The sequence below is a fragment of the Rhinolophus hipposideros genome (genome assembly GCF_964194185.1).
Source record: "Rhinolophus hipposideros genome assembly, chromosome: 19".
In the NCBI taxonomy this organism is placed as follows: Eukaryota; Metazoa; Chordata; class Mammalia; order Chiroptera; family Rhinolophidae; genus Rhinolophus; species Rhinolophus hipposideros.
In genome coordinates this window covers 2,357,928-2,382,486 of record NC_138065.1, presented here as the reverse complement: position 1 = coordinate 2,382,486, position 24,559 = coordinate 2,357,928, and the positions used below count along the sequence as shown (strand labels likewise).

The window sequence follows — 24,559 nt, the reverse complement described above, 5'->3', positions numbered from 1 at the left end:
AGCACTGGGTATGCCACCTACTTCACCTTTTATCACAGCTACTGAGTTTTAGTGGCGCCCGTAGATGAGTACATCTGAAAGGTCATGAACAATATGAGGTGCCCTAGAAACTATACTCAACTCCACGCCCAGTAGGGGCTGCAGTCAACTCCACGTTAGTTCCCCAGGGGGCGAAGGACTACGCTTCACTTATCTAAGCCAGCACCTGGCAGAGTTGATCCTGAACCAACGTTTGGTGAATGAATGACCGCGTGACCAGGACACCCCGAGACACGTGGTCCCCGCTCTTCTCCCCGCTCTTGCTGCACACCCCGCCCCCACCGCATTGCAAGGAGGGCTGAGGCGAGTGAGAGCCCTGCTCACCCCGGCTCTTCGGGGCTGTTCTGATTAGCTTTCTGAGTGGCCGTGGTAAAAGAACTTTCTCCCAAAGTGGCTAACGTCAGTTCCTAGCTAAGTGCTTTCTAGATGTGAACTGCTACTGCTTGGCTAAAACCTGCAAAAATAGTTGAAGGTCCACTGCCATAAGAAGAGTCTAGTAAATCACGACACACGCGTGCTGTGAAAGAGTACTTTAAAAAAACAAGTAACGCAATCTATTTGTATCCACCTGGAGAAAATATAGGCGCGACATAACGTTAAACAAGAAGAAGAGCAAGCTATAGAGAGCGGCATTATGCTACAATCCCCCTTTTTTTGCAAACAAAAGAAAAAATCCATGACTATGTACGGGAGTAGGAACGCCGCCAGGATGGAGAAAGGAAAGGAGGAAAGGATGCGTACATTTATGAACAATCATTACTTTAGGGAAAGATAAGATGGGGGTTATTGATTTATTCCTTATACCGGCCCCGTTGAGTCCCCTAAAAGCCAAGCCAAGCCCCCACCTGAAAAGTGCCACTGAATGGGAGCGACAGGAAGAAGGTGGGAGACCAGCCCGTGGACGTCGCCCCAAAATCCGTCCCACGTCCCCTCACTCACTTCATGTCTATCTACTATGCAAACTACAGAAAAAGCCATGTGACGTTCAGTGCCCTGCCCAATTTCACTCCAATCTCATGTATTTAGGATCAAGAGATGAGTCCCCCACCTTCACCACACGGGTTCCAGAGGGGAACACATCGGTGCGCGTGGAGAAATGCTTTTCCTTCAAGTCAGGTGCCCTCATCCTTTTAAAGAAGAGATAGGTGTGTGTGTGTGTGTGTAAAACACAGCCACATACACACGTGTACATATTTTATAAAAATCTTTCTTAAAAACGGAGGGAAACTTACAGACAGTAGAACGTATGCTTTTGTGGACAATTCTGTAAGTTGTGACAGCAGAGTCACAGCACAGGTGGCCTCCCAACTACCAGGTAACAAGCCACCCTGGGGCGTTTCCATTTCCCCCGAAACGTTTTATCACGGACCTGCAGTCACTGCTCCACCCGCTCCACCCGCGGCTGTTCTCTGTCCCTTTCGTTTTGTTTTGGTCCAGAATGTCGCACAAGGGGACTCACACAGCATGTGGCCTTTTGTGCGGCCTAACGCAGGAGGCCCACCTGTGCTGCAGCCTGCATGGGCCTTCCTTTTCCTTTTCCTTTTCCTTTTCCTTTGTCGCCCAAGCACTAGCGGCCGAGCACCACGACGCACCCCCTTCTGTCCATCCCGTCACCTGCTCAAGGACCCTGGGGTTTCCCCGGTTCTCGGCCATAACACAAGACGCGGCTATAAAGGTCCTCCCGCGGGTTCAGAAGGGCTGTGTGTCATCCCCCCGACGCCTCCCGGAAGTGGGAAGAGCGTGGAGACGCGAGTGTGAAAGTGCAGCGCCCGTCCTAGTGGGGCCCACGGGGCGCCTCGGGGTCCTCAGGGAGGCGCCGCCCCCCCCCGCCCCCCCCCCCCCCCCGCACCGCACAACTCGTCCGCAGGACACGTCCCCGCAGCAGCGACTCCGCGTGGCGAGGACACGCGCGCACAGGACGCGGCCCGGGCCCGGCGGTTACCTGTCGCGGGTCCATCGCGCCCCGGAGGCATGTCCGGGCTGCGCGCCCCTCCCGGCGACACGCCCCGCGAGCCTCAGCTCCACGGGCTCCGGCCGTCGGGACAGGAAACACCCGCCCGGCCCGGCTGCCACCCGGCTGCCACCCGCCGGGCTCAGTTTCACTTTCGTTTCTCCGCAAGGACCGCCCTCCGCGAAGTTGGGCCGGAGGAGGGGCCCCACACCGCACCCTCCGCGCACGGGGGGCCGGCGCCTCCTCCTCCTGCAGGAAAAGGGCTGTAGGCGCCGCGCCCCCCACGCCTGGCCGGCCCCCCAGGGACAAGGGCCAGAGCAGAGGGAAACGAGGACGCACGGAGGCCCCGCCCTTCAGGACCGGCCCAGGCGCCGTCCTGTGTCGCCCTGGCCCCCACCAGTGTCGCCAGGTCTGACGTGCGAAGGGGGTGGGGGCGGCGGCCAGATCTCTACAGGTGACGGCCACCCCCACTGTGCGCTCTTGACTCACGTTCCTTGACAACAGCCAGTAAAATGCGAGACAATAACAGCACCTGGGCAATTCGGGATCCACATAAAGCCATCCCCGTCCCCATCACCCCTGGAGCAGGTGGGCGTCGCTGCCAGACGCCAGGGGGACGCGGAGCTTTCCAGGTCTGACTGCACACGACGCGCCCTTCGCCATTCTTCCACACACGCTCCTTACAGCACAACTTTCCCAAAGGCCACTTCTGTCACCCACAGGGAACAGTCAGTCGGTTCCGTGATCAGGCGCACGTGTCCACTGTCTCAGTCAAGCTGTGGAGGAAAAGATCCTGCAGGCCGGTCCTCGTACCCAACAGCCCTCTCCCCGGGGAGGAATTGTTTCGTTTCATCGCAGTTTCAGCCCCTCTGCTTTTCAGATTTACTAGGCAGCCCCTGTACGGCGGACGCCTTTCTCCACCGCCCTCCCCTTGCATCCACTCCGAGTGTCAGTCACCCCGGGTTTCATTCAGTGTAGGCTGCGTCCTCTCTCCCCCTGTCGGGGCAGCCTGTTCCTCCGCTAGAAGGAACTTCCTCCACTGCTTCAGGATCTGCTTTGACTAGGCTGGCTGCAATGTGAGCTTCCTCATTCTGTGCCGACCCTACTGGCCACTGTTACCGCCCTCTGAAAAGGCCCTCTTCACTCATCGATCACAACTGCTGAGCACCTAGTACGTGCCGGACATGCTTACATACTGAGGACACGAGGCGGACACGAGTCCCGTCCGCAGCTAACAGGCTGGGGGGGAGCCGGCTGGGCCAAGGTTCATCACCATCTTCTGAGTTTCTCGTTTACACATCTGCCTTTAGAGCTGTCAATTCTCCTCCTCGGGGCAGCGAACATGTGTTACATACCGCCCCCCCTGCAGGGGTGACCTTCAGTAGGTTGGTTTGTTGAGTGAATAATAGACTGCTCGGTGGGAAAAACAATGGGCAAAACAGTGGTCCAGGAACTTGACACAAGAAACAAATATCAGTAAGCACGTGGCGCGTGCTCAGTCTCATCCCCAGGGGGACACACACAGAGTTCCCACCCACCCACCGGACAGGCCACATTAAACATGTGATCGGGCCAGCTGGGGGCAAGGATGCGAGCAGCCCCTGGTCACCACAGGGGAGCAGCTCACTGTCACTCCGGAAAGGCAAAGGCGTGAATAGTCACGCCCTACAATTCAGTGACTGCACTCCGAGACCTGGAGTGTGTGCAGGAATGTCATTGCTCGTTATTCAAAATAGCACCCAAACTAGAAACAAATGGCCACCAAAAGGGAAACGCATAAATGGTGGCAGAGAGCTACGATGGAATATTATATAGGGACCAAAAAAAAAAGAACAAGGGCCACAGGCAAGCAACAAGGTGGGTCATTATCGAGTGAAAGAAGCCATATACATACTACAAGGTTCCATTTACATAAAGTCCTAAAGCAGGTAAAACTAAACTATAGTCTGCACTGTATAAAGGATAGATAGTATGTGTATGCTGCATGCCACAATTTTAAACGGTAAAAAAGAACAAACTCCCCAGAACAATTCCAGCCTGTCTTCCCACATTCTATTTTCTGCTGAAGTCAAATGAGTTGGAGCTTACCTCTGCTTTCTTGCCTTCAGGCTAAACAATCCCACAGCCTTTAACCCTTGTACAAGAATGTTCCAGAAAAGCCATAATCACAACTACCGTGCAGAGGAAAGTGCGCCGCTGCTGCCTGCATCCCTTTAGTCTCCATGGGAGGCAGAGCAGGCAAATCTGCTTTCTAAGCTGAGGGTCAGTTGTTGCCTTGAAGAAAGAACAGCTCCGTGATTTAACCTGAGCAGCTCAAGTAACCACAGACAGTCTTATTCATAAACCTTTCATCTCCTCCCCCCAGCAATTGTTTCGGCTCCCATGGGCCTGTGAGGTGGTGACATAAATCTTTGTGCTGCTCTATGGTAGGGACGCGACCAGTTGGATGAAGCTCTTTAAAAAATTAACCAAAAGGGCCGGCCCAGTGGCTCAGGCAGTTGGAGCTCCATGCTCCTAACTCCGAAGGCTGCCGGTTCGATTCCCACATGGGCCAGTGGGCTCTCAACCACAAGGTTGCCAGCTCAATTCCTCGAGTCCCGCAAGGGATGGTGGGCTGTGCCCCTGCAACTAAAATTGAACATGGCACCTTGAGCTGAGCTACCTCCCTAATGGCTCAGTTGGTTGGAGCGCGTCCTCTCAGCCACAAGGTTGCCAGTTCGATTCCCGCAAGAGATGGTGGGCTGTGCCCCCTGCAACTAGCAACAGCAACTGGACCTGGAGCTGAGCTGCGCCCTCCACAACTAAGACTGAAAGGACAACTTGAAGCTGAACGGCGCCCTCCACACCTAAGATTGAAAGGACAACAACTTGACTTGGAAAAAAAAGTCCTGGAAGTACACACTGTTCCCCAATAAAGTCCTGTTCCCCTTCCCCAATAAAATCTTTAAAAAAAAAAAAAGAAAAAGAAAAGAAAATTAACCGAAAGTACCAGGTTGATTACAGAAAATATAGACAAGCAAACACAGTCAAAACACAGACCCCTAGTCCCTTCTTTGTCAATTCTCTTGTGCCTACCTTCCCGTGTTTTCCCGTGCAGAGAGGCACTCTGACCCCATGCTCCTCTTCTAAGGCAAGTGCTCAAGTGCCCGCTGCCCCCGGGAAGTAACCCCAAATGCAAGCCCTCCTGTGTACATACCACTGAGGGCTACTTACTAACAACCGCCTGATTATGAACTGTCATCGAAAAGAGGGTACATATGAAAAAGCCCCTCACTCGTCGGTATTCTCGGAAGTCTGGCTTTTGCACCACCGGGCTCCGTTCCGAAGGTGCCTTCAGGGGTCTGGACCTCCCAGGTTATGGGGAGGCCGCCTTATCATCTGGCTACTGAGCTGGTTCTAGTTTCCAATGGCTGCTATTCTTGCGTTTTCACTATAAATAATGGTTCGTCTGGCTTGTGGATCTTCTGTTTAACCCCACTGCGTGCCGGCACGCAGATTTATAACAAGCGTTTTTTGTCTACAATTTCCTCTAAGCAGACTCCTGCACATATGGGCGCCATCCACTTAGATCTTCTTGCTCCCTATGGCAAAGCAGATGTCTGCAAACTCCCTCAGTATTTGCTCACAGTAACACTGCAACAGAATTGCACTGTCTGTGAATATATGCTACTGAACTTGTAACATAGTATCAGACAAGTCACAACTTCCTGGGTTAGTTTTAAGTGCGAGGGCATCCTTTTAGAATAGGATAGACACGCACATCAACAAACTCAGGTTATCTTCATTCCTGGGAAATACATAATCCAGCCCCTTGCTAGACACACATCTATTGCTCTCCTCTGTTTGTTGTTTCTTTTCATTTCTTTATCGTTGGGTTTTTTATTCCACTGTAACACTTACTGCCACATCAACATAATTTTCAAAATTCTCAGGGTCTTCCCACAATCACTCAACTTGCTTTGAAAACCTGTAAGGCTTTGTGTAGACAGAAGAGTGAGTTGCCACCTGGCTGCCCCCCCCCCCCGCATTTCTGCTCATGTATATGCACTTGCCTGTTAATGACTAGACTGGCTTTTGCAGTTACAGGATCCAACTTGATTGGGTACAGGCACTTCTGGAAACTTCTGTTTCTCCTGGGAGTACCTGAGTGGTATTCATAACTACGTGTAGGTGCCAGGCATACGATGGTAGGTAGAGTTACATATGTTGATTAAATAAAAACACTAACACGCAAAGTCAGTGTGTATGGCTTGACCTGTTTCACAGCAAAGGAGGACATCAGAAAGGAGAAGACCCACAGCCCGTTCACCGCCGATACACTTCTGTGCTCCAAAAAAGTGACGTAATGTTTGAATATGTTCATAATAAAAGTTAAAAAGCACAGTAATAAAAATATGAAGACAGACCGGGAATCACAGTTAAAACACACACGCAGGCCTGAGCTGCTGGGTCCTGCCCACGCACGTAGATAAGAGCACACACGCACAGCACTCTCATGGACCAGCGCTGCAGTGCATCTCATCGTCATGATCTCCTGATGAAAGATCCACGGTGGCTGCCCTCACGTTACAGAAGAGGAAACTGAGTCAGAACAAAGTCATAGAGGTTGTTCAAGGTAACAGAGCCAGCGCCTGGCAGAGCCAGGACTCAGAGTGGGTGCCCTCGCCTCTACAGCAAGCTGCCCCACCAACATGGCTTTCAACAAAAGGCAGTTCACAAAAAAGGAAATCCAAATGCCTGTCAAGCACTTGGGGAAATAGTCAATCAGACTGGTAATGAAAGACATCAAAATGTAACACGATTTAGGTTTACGTTGATCCAATTAGCAATTTAAAAAGTGAGACCACACAGTGCTGCTTGGGGACAGACGCCACAGCCACCTCCACCATCCAATCTCGCACTCTGGGGGTCCACTCTGGCCCCCGCAGTGTTCTCGCCTGTGATTAGGTCACCGCCACCTTGTTCGTTAAACCCTTCAGTGGCTGCCCACCACTCTGGATAAAGGGCCAAGCCCAGTGTGCCCCGCCCCCGCCAAGCCTACCCTAACCAGACCTCACAAAAGGCACCGGCCCGAACGCCACAGAGCACTCTTGCAGCCACGAAAAAGCCGTGGCACGGTTTTCTCCTGCAGTCCTATCCCTAGGCCAGAGGGCAGCGGGCATAGAAGGGTTTAGGACCATGACCCTAGGAAGCTTTCTTCAGAAGCCGCATCACCCATTAGTCACACATTTGCACCAACACTGGATTAATCGGAATGGCTGTTTCCTGAGCAGATTGCGTCTTGCACCCCCACGACCCAGCAGTGCTTTGGCTACAAAAGGTACTCTACAGATGACCGTCAGATAAGCATGCATTAATGATTGAGTGGAAGAAAGAGAAGAGAAGGGGGCAGAAACAGGCACTCTGCTATGCTGGTGCTTAAGAGCAACTGAGGGTTCAGCTTTTCCACAAAGCACTTGAAACTGTGTGTCAAGTCTTAAGCATGTTCGTAACCTCGGCTAACACTCAACAATCATTATTATTACCAATGTAACCCTATTACTGCGTTGTTGTTATCATGAATAAACATAATAACAAATTCATAAAAATCGACCTTGAGGTAGATGATTTGAAATCCAGGATGAAAACATGTTCACCAAAGTATCGTTTACAATAGCAAAAATCTGAAAACAGCTTTCATGTCCAACACTGGAGACCAGGCCAAGTAGATTCAGGTGGTCATAAATTACAGGACACGTGAAAGTGATATTTACAGAGCGAATACCATGGGCCATGCTCAGTCCACAGTAAGTGGAAGGAACATAAAATTGTAAAGAGAAGAGCTTTTAGCTTTGAAAAACTATATGCCTACGTGGCACAGAGTGCTAAGCGCCTACCCTGGACCGGTGCCTTCCTCCCTGAGAGCCCCGATTCTGCCCACTTTCCTCGGAGAAGCCCGGGCTCCCTCCCCAGGTCAAGGGGCTGAGTCTAACAACCTGGGAGGTTTCATCTCTCGGCAGAGATACAGCTCAGGGCAACGGAACACACCAAGAAAGCTGTCGGTGGCTTTCTGTGACAAGGTTCCTTGCTGTGCATGGAGACGCCCTCAGGATGGTGGGATGGAGGGCTGGGGCACTGCTGAGCTGCTAGTCAAGCAACGTTGGGGCTGACCCTCACCCCCACCCCCTGCACCCCGTGAGAAAACCCACAGGGCAGTGCACAGAAGACACCAAACTATTAATAACAACGTCAGACAGGTAGAGTGCCCCGTGATTTTATTCATTTTGATAGTTTTCTACAATTTTAAAGTTTCCTATACTAAAGCATCCATCATCCCCCCAAACAGGGAAAAAGGGTAGTAAGAAAAGATAAATACACATTGCGTGACACTTTCGTTTAAGAAGCTCAGTCTAGTAATAGAAACAGCCATGTAAAGAAATGATTAAACTATGAGGTGAAAACCTCACAGCTCCCAGAATGGCTAAAATAAAGAGAAAAACTCACAATACCTAATGTTGGCCAGGATATGGAGCAACCAGAACTCTCGTACACTGTTGGTGGGAATGTAAAATGGTACAATCATTCTGGAACACCTCAGGCTGAACACACAGCTACCTTACGACCCAGCAACTGTACTCCTGGGTAGTAACCAAGGAAAATGAGTAGAAATGGTCCCAGACAGACTCATACAAGAATGTTCATAGGACCAGGGGTAGCGGGAAGGAGAAAGGGGTGTTGCTGTTTAATGGGTAGAGAGTTTCAGATTTGCAAGATGAAAATGTTCTGGAGATGTTTCGTGCTGTAAATATAAGTAACACTACTAAACTATACACTTAAAAATGGCTAAGATGGTAAATTTCACGCTATGTGTTTTTACCACAATAAAAAAAAAAAGTAAGAAAAAAGAAAGAATGTTCACAGAGCTTTATTCTTAACAACCCCAAACTGGAAACAAACCAAATGTCCATCAACTGAAGAACGAACAATCGATGTATATTCAGAGGGTACTGACACACGCAACGGGGTTGAAAGAAGCCACAGATAAAAGTACGTGTTGTATAATTCCATTTATAGGAAATTTCAGAATAGGCAAAATGAATCTCTGAGGACAGACATCAGGACAGCAGTGGCCCTTGGGGACAGTGGAGACTACAAAGGGGCATGAGGGAACTTTCTGAGGGGATGGAAATGTATTCTTGATTTGGATGGTGATTAAATATATGTATACTATGGGTATACTACGTATCTGTCACTGTATGTACACTATGGGTATACGATGTATCTGTCACTGTATGTATACTATGGGTATACTACGTATCTGTCACTGTATGTACACTATGGGTATACGATGTATCTGTCACTGTATGTATACTATGGGTATACTACGTATCTGTCACTGTATGTATACTACGGGTATACTATGTATCTGTCAAATTCACTGAATTCTGCACATATAAAGTATGTGCTGTTTACTGTATGTAATTATATCTCAAGAAAAGAGAGTTAGGGAACAATGGTTAGACAAGGGGCTACATTCATTTTCTTGGCTACACAATCAGAAGTTGTGAGGGGAACAAGAGTGCTTCTTCAGACCAGATCAACTGCCACAGATAAACACCGTTTCATGCGGCAATTTATGGAAATGCTAAGAACATTAAAATAATAAGAATTATACATGTATTGAATCTCAGTTTTGTGAAACGAGCTTTGATATTCTGATAAATTACTTTAAAAATGAAAAATGCATGATACATTAATGTAAGGATCTTTAAAACAAAACATAGACCTTTATCTAATTCAAACTGATTTTATTTAAAACATTATACAGTATTTCACCAAATATCTCGTTAAAATCTGAAATAAAACTGAATGGCAACTTTTTAAAGTAATACGTCAAAAACCAAACCATAAAACACTAGAATACAGAATGAAGAAAAACATTTTAAACCTCACAAGCAAAAAAAAAAAAAAAAAAAAAAAATTGTCTACAGAAGAATGAAAAATAAGATTTTGTATGTGTAATGATAAAGCCAAAATTAGATGGCAAACGACAAATTGGGAAAATATTCACAGCAAATAAAGTTATTTTTTTCAATATATATAATAAGCACATCCTCATGGTTTTTAGGGGATTTGTATAATTATAAAAACAACAGAACACAGTAAGCGACTATATAAAATATTAACTGAAAACTTACAAAATGGAAATAAAAATGGTTAATAGGCATATGCAGAAAGAGTTCAAACTTAATCATAACAAAAAATGCAAATTAAGACGAGCCAGTGTTCTTCCAACCAGCTACGAGTTTCCTTTAGTTAAAATGCCCAGTCCTGGAGAGGGCAGGGGGCGACAGAGGTACAGTGAACGCTTGGGCATCGCAGTGTCAACTGGTCGTGACCTTTGGGAAGCAAGTCAGGACCGGGCAACACAAAAGGACACTGCAGCTGGGAGGAAGCGGGGCCCGGGTGTTTGGGGGTAAGGCTGGGGTTCATCAATTGCCTTCACCCCAAGTCTCTACAGTATCAGTGTGAGAACTACTTGTGTTAGAAAAGAAAGAAACGGGTCATGCCCACCTCCCTTTTTGGTTTTCTGTTGGAGGGTGGGTGTGACATGGGTACACGAAAGATAAGGCAGCGTGATAACCAGGAAGATGGCTCTGGGGTGGGGGTGGGGTATTTGGATAGGGTTTGGGCCCTCCGTGGGAGAAGGCTGAAGGACAAACAGGGTTCTGGGCCAGCGGCCCCCCACCCAGCTCTGCCACACGCCCGAAGGCAGTGGTGGGAGCAGCAGAAGCACCTGGAAGACAGGTAAGGAAGGCTAAGGTGTAGACCAGCATGAAGAACACGGCGGGTGGGTGTGAAAACCAATCAATGCCAACAATATCTGTACACAGTCCAGTTTATTTTATTTAATAGCTATAACTGTAAAACCCTAAGGAAAGGTCAGGAAGAAGACACACACCAAGCTATTATTAGTAGCTCTACCTTTAGAGGGTGAGATGCGTGGGATGGAGAGGGGCCTCATTTCTTTTATAATTTTCTAACCTGAATATATGTGTGTGTGTGTGTGTGTGTGTGTGTATATATATATATATATACATATATATGTGTATATATATATGTGTGTGTATATATATATATATATATATATATATATATATATATATATAGCCTTTCTTGAGTGTTTTGGTATTTAAAAAGAAAAAAAGTTTTCAAGTTCCCAAGCCTCGATCCCAAAACTCTGGTGCCTGGTACATTGTAAGTGCTCAGTTAAATGTTTTAAAAAATAAATCAGGAAAAAGACTCAGACTATGGAAAAACCTTACTGTAAGTCCTATCACAGTTGGGAAAGGTTTGGGGGGAGTGCAACATCTCACGGGGTGGGATTTCCACGTGGCTTCTCCTTGGGGCCCGACCCGTGGCCTCCGTGGGTTCAGACAGAGGCACAGGGGAGTGGTTCTGCCTTTCCAGGATGGGCCCGCAGTTTAGCATTTACAGTGACAACTGTATCTACCATGCAGATGGGAGGAGTCCTCGTCCACGGGATGCTGGCATTTTCTCCCTGTGGGCAGATGTTCATTCATTCGTTTAATAAACATTTATTAAGCACATACTATGTGCCAGGCACTGCCCTAGGGCCTAGAGATATAGCAGTCAACGAAACAAAACCTCTTTTCTTCATTATTTTCGGGAAGCTGATGTTCTAGTGAGGAGAAGATAAGCAATAAATACACTACAGAATAGCCACTTGGTTGCAGCTGCTATGAAGGCAAATAATGCCAGCTGGGGGTGGGGTGAGGAATACGGGGCAAGAACTCCTCTGTGGTCAGGGGGCTCAGTGTAGAGGGCTGACCAGTAAACCACCGTCAAACAGAAATCAAACCCGCGACCGTCTTGCGCTGAGGTGTCTATGGGAACCCAAAGGACTGCCTAACTCGCATACAGAAGCCCAGGAAGCCTTCTGGGAGGAGAAGGCTGACAGAGTCCAGAAGGAAGTCAGCCACATGACACAGTGCAGGAGGGCGCCCCGAACAGCAGGTGCAAAGGCTCAGAAGGGACAAGAACACACGGTCGATGCCACAACGGAGTAACAGTGTGTGACTGGACAAACCAAACCAGGTGGGTACATTCCCATGGGAAGGCTCTGGAAGGGCCTCAAAGTGGGATATGAGCGCACGTGCCACACACATGTAAAGTTTCTGCCTGCCTGGTACCTGTGCACTTCCCATCCCATGTGATTACAGAGAGGCAGCTTATTCCTGCATCCCAGGAGTGGGCTGGGGACACAGAGCTATCCCATCATGGAATCCCTATCTGCTTGCCCACAGTGATTAGTTTATAACGCAGCGGTAAGGTCACAGACTAATGTCTGCCAGTAGTCAGCCTTTGCAGGATGTGTAGAGAAGACAGCGGGGGAGACTGGGGCCAATCAGCAAACAGCAGCAGAGAAAGGCAGGGCCAAGAGAGAGTCCTCAGGATTTCATTTCGGCCTCATGATCCAGCCGTGCCTGAAGCTCATCTTTGGACTTTCTAGTCAAATGATCAAAGAGGGGAAAACCCCTTTCCTGGTTGAGTTTACACTGGATGTCTGCCACTTGCAACTAGATTAATACACCCCCTTTTGGGGAAAGAGCTTCACTGTGTGTGGTAGAGGTGGGGTACAGAGGGAAATGGGAGGATGGGTCACGTCAGAAGGTTTCTCCCATTAAGTTTGATAAAGACAGTGAAATATAAGTCGTAGTTTATATGGGTTATAGAAGCCTTGCGAGTTCCTAATAATTCACCACACCCCCTAAATCATCTTCAAACAGAGCCAACACTGAAGAGCTCATCAAAAACATCAAGAATATTATGTTTAAATGCACTTTGCTGTTCCCACGTTAATGCACATCAGTCACAGATTGTTCCCAGATATTGAATTTTGCAACAAACTTAGTATTTTGAACTCTATGTGTGATACCAAACAATCATCCCGTGTTTTCCAGAAAACTTAACTCGAGCAGCTGTACCCAGTATGGTCAAAGCCTCACAGATGTTAGAGCAACATAAACTGCCGTATCTCAAGAGATCACTACGAAAGCTCAACAGCTCAGATCCTGCTGTGCCCGTCTCTAAAAACTAGAATCAAGTGGTCACAAAGTACCACCCTTGGTCTGACACAAATCTTTATCCCCATGAATCACAAAGATGTTCATATTACTCTGTTATGGTATAAAAATAGCTTGGCTTACGGGCGCCTTTGTGTATTAAGCAATGGGTCTCCTTCCAGTAGAAATAACAGTACCTTAAGATCTTTTTCTTCTTTCCACGGGCATTTACCAAATATCTACTGTGTGCCCACGATCCCAGCACTGGGTGCCCGTGAGCCTTTCCTTTTTCTTTGGGTGAAAAGACCAAGTCTCGTTTCACATCTGGACAGTGCTGGGTAAAATAAAAGACAGTTTATCACTGGACAATTTCAGATGTTATTCTTGCAGCAAATCCTGGCCCTCTCCTCTGCTTCTGCCTCCCTTCCCCCATGACAGAGTGGCCAGCGCTCTAGCCACGGAGAAATAACAAACTATATAGCCTGAGGCCTGGGTTCCAGTTCCAGTTCTACCATTAGCTAGTGTGAGGATCTTGGCCGAGACTCAACCTCCTGCACCTGTAAAATGGGGATAATACTTATTGCTCTGGGTGGCTGGAGGGGTTAAATAAATGAGTGTAAGTAGAGTGCTTGATACAGTGTCAGGCAGGCAACAAGCGCTCGATAAAGAGAAGCTGGAATTACGAGAATAAAGTGAGGCCTTAACCTCTTTCCAGTTCTAAAAAGTTATGAGGTCTATAGTAGAGAGAGAGAAGATGGGTTTTGAGATTCCCTCTCCCACCTACTCGCCCGCCCCCAAGTCTGCTTTATCACACCTCGCAGAATAGCAAACATCCGAAATAGCAAAACGTTCCCCTGCTTCTCAAGCAGCTGTACCAGTGGGAAACCTTCCGCAAGGGAGCCAGTTCAAGTGCCTGGGGGCTGTGCCCTTGCTAATAATAGCTAGACACTTCAATTTCTGACAACAACCCTGCAAGGTAGATATAATTATCCTCATTTTGTAGATAAGACCAAGTAGGAGTAGAGAGGTTAAATAAGTCACTCAATGTCACACAGCTGGTACACTGGCAGACCTGACTCCCAAGTTCACGCCCCTTTCCTTTGGTTCCCTGCCCCCCCCCCCCCCAGCCATACACCAAGTCCTCAACTGTCAGTCCAATAAAGAAATAAGGAAAACTATATTCCAGGACCTCGGAAGCCACGGGAACGAGCCTCTTTGGCAAAGAGAGAAGTTGGCATCGTCACTCACCTTCGCAGGACCGTGTATCGGAGGCTCCTGCGTTCTCCGTGCCCGCTGACCTGTGCCAGCAAGTCGGGCCCCCTCTCCCGCCACCGCCCGGGGGCAGGTCCCCCCCCTGACCGCCGACACGCCGCTCGCTCGGCTGACCGCACGCTGGGGCTCCCCCCACGCCGCCTTTCCCATCCAACGACAGGTGTCCCTTTTGGACAGGGAAGTTTCCCAAACGGTGGCACCAACACGGACGCCCGAGGCGGGCTGACCCTCCCCTCCCGCGGGGCGCCAGAACGGAGGTAGCCGCTCAAGGCGGGGACGTGACGCAAGCAGGCGACCCGCACGCGGCGGCGAGCGGCGGCCGGGACCCCGCAGGGGGCTCCCGGCGCGGCCGCCTGCGCCACCCGGGCCCGGGCAGGCGGCGGGGGGCGGCGGGCGCGAGCGCAGGGGGACGGCACGGCGCGCGCGGGCACGCGGCCCGGCCCTGTCGGAGTCGCGCGGGTGGCGACAGGGGAACGCGCGCCGGGGGTCCCCAGCCCGAGCCTCCACGCGCTGCCCCGGCCGCCGCGGGCGCGCGCACGCGGGCACGCGCACACGGCGCGGGCGCGCGCACCAGCCCCGGGGCCCCGCGCGCGCCTCCCCGCCCGGCCGCCGCCCGCAGCCCCGCCGCCCCCGCCGCCCCCGCCGCCCCCGGAGCCCCGGCGGCCCCTCCCGTCGGCGCCCGAGCCGCAGCGGCGCGCGGGCCGGGAGCGCCGGCGGGGACGGCGGCGTCCGCTTACCGGTCTCGGGAGGCTCCGGGACGCAGCCCGCGCGAGGCTGCCGCGGCCGCCGGACCCTCCCCGGCCGCCCGCCCCCACCACGTCGCCCTCTCTCCCTCCGCTCGGAATCAATGGCCGGGTCGCGCCTTGGTGACATCATGGGCGCGCCGCGCGTGGGAGGGGGCACCACGTGATTCCTCCCTCTTTTGTTCGCGTCCTAGTTGGGCGGCGAGGCTGTGGCTCGGGTCCGGGCCCGCGTGGGCTGGGCGCTGCGGGGGGCGCCGTGGCGCGTGGGTCCGTGCGCGTGGGCGCTGCAGGCTTGCTGACGGCCCTCATCCACCTCCACTCGTGGGGCCACGACTACCGCAGTTGGGCCCGGAGGCCTGCGGCAGTCAGCGGGCACCATCTTTAAAAGACAACAAAAAAATGGACCTTACGTACATCAAATTAATAATGCACTCTATTAATAATGCACTTTAATAATGCACTGTTAATAATGCCCTCTATTAATAATGCACTCTTAATAATGCACTCTGTTAATAATGCACTGTTAATAATGCACTCTGTTAATAATGCACTCTTAATAATGCACTCTTAATAATGCCCTCTATTAATAATGCACTGTTAATAATGCACTGTTAATAATGCACTATAAAGGTAGTCCTCGGAGGCCCTTTAGATTAAATTGTTTTTTAAATGACGTAATGCACACCCCCTTGGACTCTCCACCTCGCCACCCCGACCCAAGAACTAAACGATTACCAACAATTTTCATCGACTCCTGCCGTTCGTGCTCGCCATCCTTCACCTCTGCCTCCCCCTCGGAAGTAACCTGCACCACCATTGGTGTCTACACAACTCTTACATTGCCTTAATTTCTTTCCACATTTCTGTGCATTGGTAAGCAATATCTTTTTTTTATAAGAACACCGATCCCCTTCACGAGGGCTCGACCCTCACGACCCAAGCAGCCCCCAAAGGCCCCACCTAACTCCACCACACCCGGCGTTAGGGTTTCAATACATGAACTCCGAGGAGATGCAAGCACTCAGGCCATAACACCAAGATTCATCTTTCTTGTCGAGTGAAGCCGCATGTCATTCATTTTCACTGCTACATAATCCAGTCTGTAAGTATCATCATTTATCCATTTATGCCATTTTTAGTTTTTTGTTTGATTGTTTGTTTGTTTTTTTGCTATTTCCTATAGTGCTGCTAGGAGCATTGCCTTTTGGTGCTTCTGTGTAAAAATTTATCTTGGTTATATTTACTAGGCGTGGAATTGATGGGTCTTGGGAATATCAGTGTTCAATTTTATGTGGTAGTGCCACAGCTTTCTTCAAAGTGGTTACTCCAGCTTACATTCCTACCGGCATCCATATCTTCTCTGACATGTCAGACTTCTTGATTTTTGGCAGTGAAATGAAAGTTAAATGGGAGTTCAAAGGCCTTATTGGCATATCCTTGAGGTTAAGCATCTCATATATTTATTTATTGGCCATCTCTAATTCCTTTTCTGTGACAGGCCAATGTTCAGGGTTCGAGGACTTGCAATATAGGTCAAGGAAACCTATATGACCGTAAGGTGGCAGTAGGACACACAGCTTTATTTGGGTGAGCTTTGACAGATTTGCATGCAGGAGAAGTCCCTCACAGAACTTGACAATCCTGAAACTATGGGGGGCACGGGGTGGGGGAAACACATTCAGAAGCAGACTAGGGCAAGGAAATCCCAGATGTTGAAGTGGCGTCGCTAAGCAGCCCAGCTGGAAGTCTCTGGGTTTGAAAGATCCCAGAGCAGCAGCGCCTGAGGTCTTTACAACCACAGGGTTTATCTTATCTATGACTAGCAGGTGTTCAGTATGCAAAGTGGACAGCAGCTCTCAATGGCTAAAATTCCACTTATTTGGGGCTATGTTTAAAACAACTGGATGTGTAAAAATTTGAGTTTGGTACTGGTAGGCTTTTGACCTTATAGGTCCCAGCCTGCTGTGAAGTAACAAACAATCTGGGGGCCAATATATAGAGGCTGTGCCTGTCTCATTTTTATGATAGTTCATGTCTTTCACCCCCTTTTTTTTTTTACTGGCTTGTCTGTCAAATTCTTTATATATTATGAACATTAATTCTTTATCAGTTATATGTGTTGCAAATTTCTTTTCTCATATGTAGCTTGTCTTTTCACTTTCTGTTTTGATAAATAGATGTTTTTAACTTTGACTTTATATTTATTCTGTTTTTTCTTTCTACTCTCTATATACACACATATATCAACTTACTCTTCTAAAAGTATTTAGTTTTTCTTTTGACATTTAAATCCTTATTCTCTCTGGAATTTACTTTTGTTTATGGTGTGAGGTAGGGATCCAATTTTACTTTTTACACACAAATGACTCGCCCCCACCCCAGATTTGTTTGGTGACTAGTCCCACCTTTCCCAACTGATCTGTCTTGCCAACTTGGTCATATATCAACATTCCATTTATGTATGGGTCTATTTCTGAGCTGTTTATTCTGTTCCACTGGACAATTTGTCTAAATGTCAGTGCCACACTTTTTAATTACCATCGCTTTATTAAAAGTCTTGATTATTTAGTAGGGCACGTCTTCCTTATTTTTTTCTTCATCTTCTGTCCTGGCTATTCTTTGTCCTTCGTTTTTCCATACATATTTTAGAACAAGTTTCTCAAGTTGTACACACACATACACAAAACCTGTTGGGATTTTAAGTCACATTTCATTGAATATATAGATCAATTTAGAGAGAACTGACATCTTTATGGTTCTTCCAGCTCATGAACAAGGGATAGCTCTCTTTTTATTAGGTCATTAATGTCTTTCAGTAAAGGTTTACTATTTTCTGTGTCTGAATCTTGCACATCTTTTGTTGGGTTTATTCCTAGATTGTAGTTTTTGTTGCGATTGTAAATTATATTCTTTAAAATTATACTTTGTTTTAGTTGCTGGTGTAGAAATAAATAGGACTTTTGTATATTGATATTGTATCCAGCCACCTTACTGGATACAGTAATTTGTCTTTGATGCTAATAATTTGTCTATTGTTCTTCCTAATAATGATCCAGCAATTCTACATCTGGGTACTTATCCGAAGAAAATGAAAACACTCATTCAAAAAAAACATATGCACGACCATCTTCATTGCAGCATTATGTACAACAGCTGAAATATGGAAACAACCTAAGTGTCCACCAACAGATGAATACAGAAAATGTGGTATATAGAGACAATAGAATATCATTTAGCCACACACAAAAAAGGAAATCCTGCCATCTGTGACAACATGGATGGACCTTGATGGCATTATGCTGAGTGAAATAATTCAGACAGAGAAAGACAAATACCATATGATCTCATTTAGGTGGAATCTAATTTTTAAAAAAACCAAAACCTTAAAACCCCACAAAAACAAAAAACCAAGTTCATAGATACAGAGAACAGATTGGTGGTTGCCAGAGGTGGGGGGGGGGAGGTTGGCAGGGGGGACAAAATGGGTAAAAGGAGTCAAAAGGTACTCACTTCCAGTTATAAAATAAGTCATGGGGGTGTAATGTACAACATGGTGGCTATAGTTTATAATACTGTAGAGTATATTTGAAAACTGCTAAGAGTAAATCTTGAAAGTTCTCATCACAAGAGAAAAATTCTGTAACTATATATGGTGACAGATGTTAACTGGACTTTTTGTGGTGATCATTTTGCAATATATACAAGTATCTAATTATTATGTTGTACACCTGAAACTAGTATAATGCTTTATGTCAATTATACGTCAATAAAAAATAAATTCATTTTAAAAACTATGTAAATACCCCATTTTCCATCAAATTTTCTATTTACTTAATTTATTTACATCAGTGTATAGACCCACACTTCCTATTTTATTCAATGGGTTATAATCTGTCACTTCATTATTTTGATGCCCTCGGTTTTTTAGATTTGGTCATTGGGAGTGCCTTCAAACCACATTCTGAATCTTTCTGACAGGCTCCAACCTTCCTTTAAGCAATTTCTTATTTTGGTAAATAGCTAAGTATTTTTTACTTATCTGAAAGACTGCATTAGCTATATATAGACAGCTTAAATTAATTGCATTTGCCCAGATGATGGTATTTTGTGTTATGATGAAATATCCTCCCCGAATTTTAAATCATGCGGTGTGAACAGATACAAATGAGAGCCCCAGTTTATCAATGAAAGCTCACAGAGCGTCTGTTGTATCAGGAGAAATGAATCTGTTCCACGTTTTCTCCATTAGGAGACTATAATTAGAAGCCGAGCTTTTGAATAGCATTTTTTTTTGGTTACTCTTAATGTTCAGTTTCTCATTAAAAAATCAGTATATTTGTTGTTCTGTGAAAAGTTATTAATAGTTCTGCAGATTCTGCGGCTCTTAGGGAACAGACTGTGTTTAAGTAGTCTTTGCAGGCACGTGAGATTGAGCACCTTTTAGTGGGTACACACATGTCTGTGGACCAGCTCCCCAGGTCGGGGCTTCGTTGCCTACACCTTTGTACCCACCTGGACCCCGTGTGGGGCCTGGTGTGTGATTGATGCCCAGCAGAGCTGGTTGGGTGGCCAGGTGGTCGTGCACTATGTGTCACTTCTGTCCACAGGATGGCAGCATTTAGTCAAGGCTCCAGCCCCACCTTGGCCCGGCTGTTAGGGAATTTGAAAATACCTGTTTTCTTCCTGGAATGAAAACAGTACTTCAAGTCTCCGCCTATGAGGGAACCAAATACAATAATGCACCGTGTTATCTGCCCACCCTCTCTTCCATGTGCTCCCTGGAAGATGGCCTCTCTGAGGTGAATTACCTGAGGTTTCGGCACTGGGCATCCCCCCCAGAAGGACTATCGCAGACTAGAGCTTGTTAGCTGAACCCCAGCAAGTAGGCTGGAAGCACTAGCTCATTCCACCCACGACTCATTAGATGCAAAGAATTATTGTTGCTATTTAAAGAGAAAGGAGGGGAAAGGAACGATGGAGCGCTTGCTGTATGCCACGTGCTTGAGTGGACATCAGAATCACGGGTTAAAACACACTAGTGGCCCTACCCACCCACCCCCAGCTTCTGACTCTGTAGGTCTGGGGGCGGGGGCTGAGGATCTGCATCTAACAACTTCCCAGGTGCTGCTGTGGTGCTGATGCTGCTGGGCCAGGCAGTCGCCACTTTTAAACAATCACATTGACTCTCAGCAGTCCTTTCACGAAAATATTATTGTCTCCATTTTGCTGTTGAGAAAACTGAGGTTCAGGAGCTTAAGGAACTTGCCTAACGATACACCCTAGTAAGTGGACCACTGGAATGTGAATCCTGGTCAGTCTGACTCCAAACCCTGGCCCCATCCACTGCACCATTCTGTAAAAAAAAAGGAAATGAATCTGTATGTTGGGGGTTTCTTTGAATCGTCTGGCTCCAAAAAGTAGGAAGCAGTGCCCAATGCCGGTGTGATGCTTTCAACTTTTAAGAGTTTAGCAATAATAATTAAGCCTTGCAATTCCTCTGGTATGAAAGTATTGAAGAAAACTGCCAAGCCAGAATAAACAGGTGCATTGTATATGAAGACACATGCTGCTTTGCACTACTCATTTAAATTAAAATGTCTTTGAAGATGAAATAGCGACATGGTGGGTATTTTCATCACTAGACTCCACCTTTGAAACCAGTATAGGATGTAGGAAAAAGGCAGAAGTCAGTAATCATAAAATCCTTTAGCTTGCCCGTGGAGAGAAAGGACACAGTTTGTCTACGGAAATAAATGAGTAAATTCAAGCTGGTGGGCTTTCTCTAGAAGCGAATCAGCAGATTAAATGATGGCTACGGCTACAGGTTACAGCAATCGTGGAGTCCCGAATGTGTCCTCCTATGATGTATTGAGAAGCTGTTCTATGTTTATTACTCAGGCACAACCTGCCTCCAACAGTCTTCCCTCAATTTTATATAAAAACCAAAACCTGCTCTCTCAGGGGCTGCGATGGATTTTATTCTAAATATTTGTGGAGACGGGCTGGGACATGGAGGAAGAGGGTGGAAAGAGAAAGACAACCTCAGCTAGAGCAGAGGCTTCCAGTCTGGCTGAACAAAATGGCTCCCTTCCTTTAGCTGGCTCTCTTTCTCCTCTGCACTCAGGCCTCACCTGTCTGGTCCAAACTGAACAGGTGTGCTCACTCTGGGCTTTTAAATACAGCCAAAGAGGACTTATTAATAATTCATGGAGGGGCAGAGGTGGGCAAGCTGGGGAGGATACACTTGGAGAGTATATGGCCACGCTGCCTGCTACCACTCACCTCCAGGCGAGTCTCACCTGCTACCTGGCGTCGCTGTCTCTAAAGAGCAACATGTTATTATAACCTGTTTGATCTGAACCTCCAGAGCGTGCTCTAGACCTGAGGGTTCCTGACTGTGTCCTCCTACCTCCTCCCCCAAAAGGGGGTCTAACCAAGCCCTCGGAAAGGAGACACGCCTCTGTCTGGGGATAGGGTGGTTCCCTGAGCCGTGGCAGGGCGCTGGGAACAGGGAGTGTGGAGACAGCTTGTGCGCGCCCTGGGGCATCACCTACCCTCCCAGCCTGGCCCTGCTGCCCCTGCTCACCAGGAAGGGTCCAAGTCAAGGGCTGGGCGTCATACCCTCCGTCCTTCCGCCTTGCTCTTCCCAGGGCATGTGCGCTCACAGGGAAACACAGGCGCTTTTGAGAAACAGAAGGCTACGAAAGAAAGACTAAATGGAAAAGCTATACCAGGCAAAGCAAAAACAATTCTTAAAAATATTACGTGGTGGTCGGAGGTTGGGAAGCACGGCCATCACTGGCTCTGACAGTGAGATAGATCCTGCTACCTGGTTCTCACTCTCCACTGTCAGCTGAGCTCGCACACAGGTCCCTAAAGGGATGCTGGGCCGGCCTGGGGCCCATATTCAAGTGCAGGCCCCTGCGTCCCTCCCAGCCTGCAGGAGCTGCAGTCACATGACTTCCACCCACCAGACAATGATTCCTCTTCCTTACATTTAGTTTTTGCTGCTGTTTCTTTGGCCAGGTCCTCCTGCAGTCGCCGTGGGTCGTGGGGTCTCCATAACTCACCCATCGCTTACTCACCTCCTCTGTTTGAAACATATGCTTAAAAAACAACCCAAACATATATTCTCCAAGCCTTCCCAAAGACAGACCCCCCAAGACCCATCATAAATATTTGCATTTTTATGAATTAGCAAATATTAGTAAATAGGAATGTCAGACTGCCAGCCTTTCTCTCAAGGAGATTGAATCTGGATAAAAACCTCAATAACAAAACTGTGTCAATGGATTTATACACTACCTGTTTTCATAGATGATTTGGAAGTGGCTTACTATATTAAAATACACATAGAAAACAACGAGATATCCCCTCACACCTGTTAGAATGGCTGTTATCAAAAAGACAAGAGTGGAGTGTTGGCAAGAATGTGGAAAAAAGGGAACCATCATGCACTGGTGGTGGGATTGTAAATTGGTGTAGCCGCTATGGAAAACAGTATGGAGGGTCCTGTCAAAATTAAAATAGGATTACCATAATGACCCAGCGATTTCACTTCTGGGCATTTAACCCAAAGAAAACAAAAATACTACCTAGAAAAGTTATCTGCACCCCTATGTTCATTGCCGCATCATAATAGCCAAGATATGGAAACAACCTAAGTGTCCATCGATGGATAAGTGAATAAAGAAAACTTACACACACACACACACACACACACACACACACACACACACACACACTGCAATATTATTCAGCCATAAAAAAAAGGAAATCTTGCCATGTGACAACATGGATGGACCTCGAGGGCATTACGCTAAGTGAAATAAGTCAGACAAAGATTTGGTCTTGCTTATGATCTCACTTATATGTGGAATCTAAAACAAAAACAAAAGCCAAAACCAAGCTCATAGATACAGAGAATAGATTGGTGGTTGCCAGAGGTGGGGGATGGAGGGTGGGCAACATGGGTGAAAGAAATAAAAAAATACAAGCTTCCAGTTATAAAAGAAATAAGTCTTGGGGAATCTAATGTACAGCACGGTGACTATGGTTAATAATACTATATTGCATATTTGAAAGTTGCTAAAAGAGTAGCTCTTCTCATCATAAGAAAAAGCAAACTTTGTCACTATGTGTGGTGATGGATACAACTAGACGTATTATGGTGATTGTTTCACAATGTATCAAAATATCAAATCCTTATGTTGTACTCCTGAAACTGATAAAATGTATATGTCAATTATACCTCAATAAAAACAATACACATGGAATAGGGGTGTATTCCATGGGGTGTGAAGGAGATAACGTCTGTGAGGATTTTTTCCAAAGGCACAATTCCAGGCGCAGTTCAAGGACTCAGACCAGGGCTGCGTGACTGATCTTCTCCCTCCCTCCTTTCCTTCGTGTCTTTATTAATTCATAGTTCAGCTGCTATTTATTGGAGCCTACGAGATGGCATTTATTGTGCTAGGTGTTGGGGATACAAAGATGCCCAAGACAATGGGTCCTACCTACAAGGAACTCGACATCCAACGCCAAGTGGCCCACCCAAAAGGAAAGACCATCCGAACGGGACTCGCACACCACAAACATATAAAAACACACATGATCAGCTGGACCGGATGTGGGCTCTGAGCCAGGCTGACGGGGGTGCCCTCTCTCCCTCTGAGTAAACTATAATCAATATTAATAACTATCGTTCAGGGTTACTGTGTGCCAGAGAGAAACAACAATGGTTAGCATTTATTGAACACTTACTCTGTGCCAGGCACTTTTCTTCTATTAACCCACTTAAAACCACAACCCTATGAGTAGATACTATTACCCCTGTCGCACCTATTGTGTAGAGGCACAGAGAAGTTGAGTGACTTGCCCCGGGCCAGGCAGCCTAGCAGCAGAGCCAGGCTTCACAGCCAGAGTCTGTGTTTGCAGAGCCCTGCACCTCAGCTACACTCAGCCGGGCCATGCAGTAGAATCAGCCGGGACGCTTTGGGAAAGTTTGGTGCTTTGTTCCCACTCTGGGAGATTCTGACACAGTAGGTGTGGGATGAGGACGAGAACTAAGTCTTCATGGGAGAGCTCTCAGGAGATCCTGACATGCAGGTTAAGAACCAATGGTGTTTAGATTAATGGTAGCGGTTATCATCAGAATAAGGGGAATGGGGAGGGGTTTAGAGAGTGGGTTTTGAGGGATGTGGTAGAATATTCTCAGAAAAATGTAGGTAAGGGCTCTCCAGGTGGGAGGAAGGGCAAGTGCAAACCCATAGGGAAACAAGTACATGAAATCCAGTTATATGTAAGCGTGAGCCAAGGCAACTGGGGGGTGGGGGGCCGGGGAAAGGAGGAGAGAGAGGGGAGAAGGCTGGGAAGGTGGGGCCACCAGGGCAGGATTAGGCACAGGGACAGGGAGAGCACCTGAATTTCATGCAAGGCAGACCAGAATTTGATCTCTAGATGGTCTGTATTTCAAAGCTCCTCTTTTT

General features: G+C 47.5%; 1 protein-coding gene across 5 annotated transcripts in view; it reads right to left on the bottom strand.

Moving 5' to 3' along the window:
- ADAR (adenosine deaminase RNA specific) overlaps positions 1 to 15,210 on the bottom strand; it is a 36,780-nt gene extending 21,570 nt beyond the window's left edge. Inside the window, exons 1-2 of one of the 5 annotated variants that reach the window (XM_081025180.1) lie at positions 15,066 to 15,181; positions 13,254 to 13,390 (exon numbers count right to left, since the gene is read on the bottom strand). Coding sequence is in view for 2 of the 5 variants with exons in the window: in XM_081025177.1 (XP_080881303.1) it covers positions 14,305 to 14,478 (174 nt within the window). In the remaining 3 variants the exon portion in view is untranslated. Of the gene's footprint in view, positions 1 to 1,981; positions 2,149 to 13,253; positions 13,391 to 14,304; positions 14,599 to 15,065 lie in introns of those variants that run through there. The other 4 variants (XM_081025181.1, XM_081025179.1, XM_081025177.1 and 1 more) reach the window with 4 other exon arrangements.
- Between the last annotated feature and the right edge of the window lie 9,349 nt (positions 15,211 to 24,559).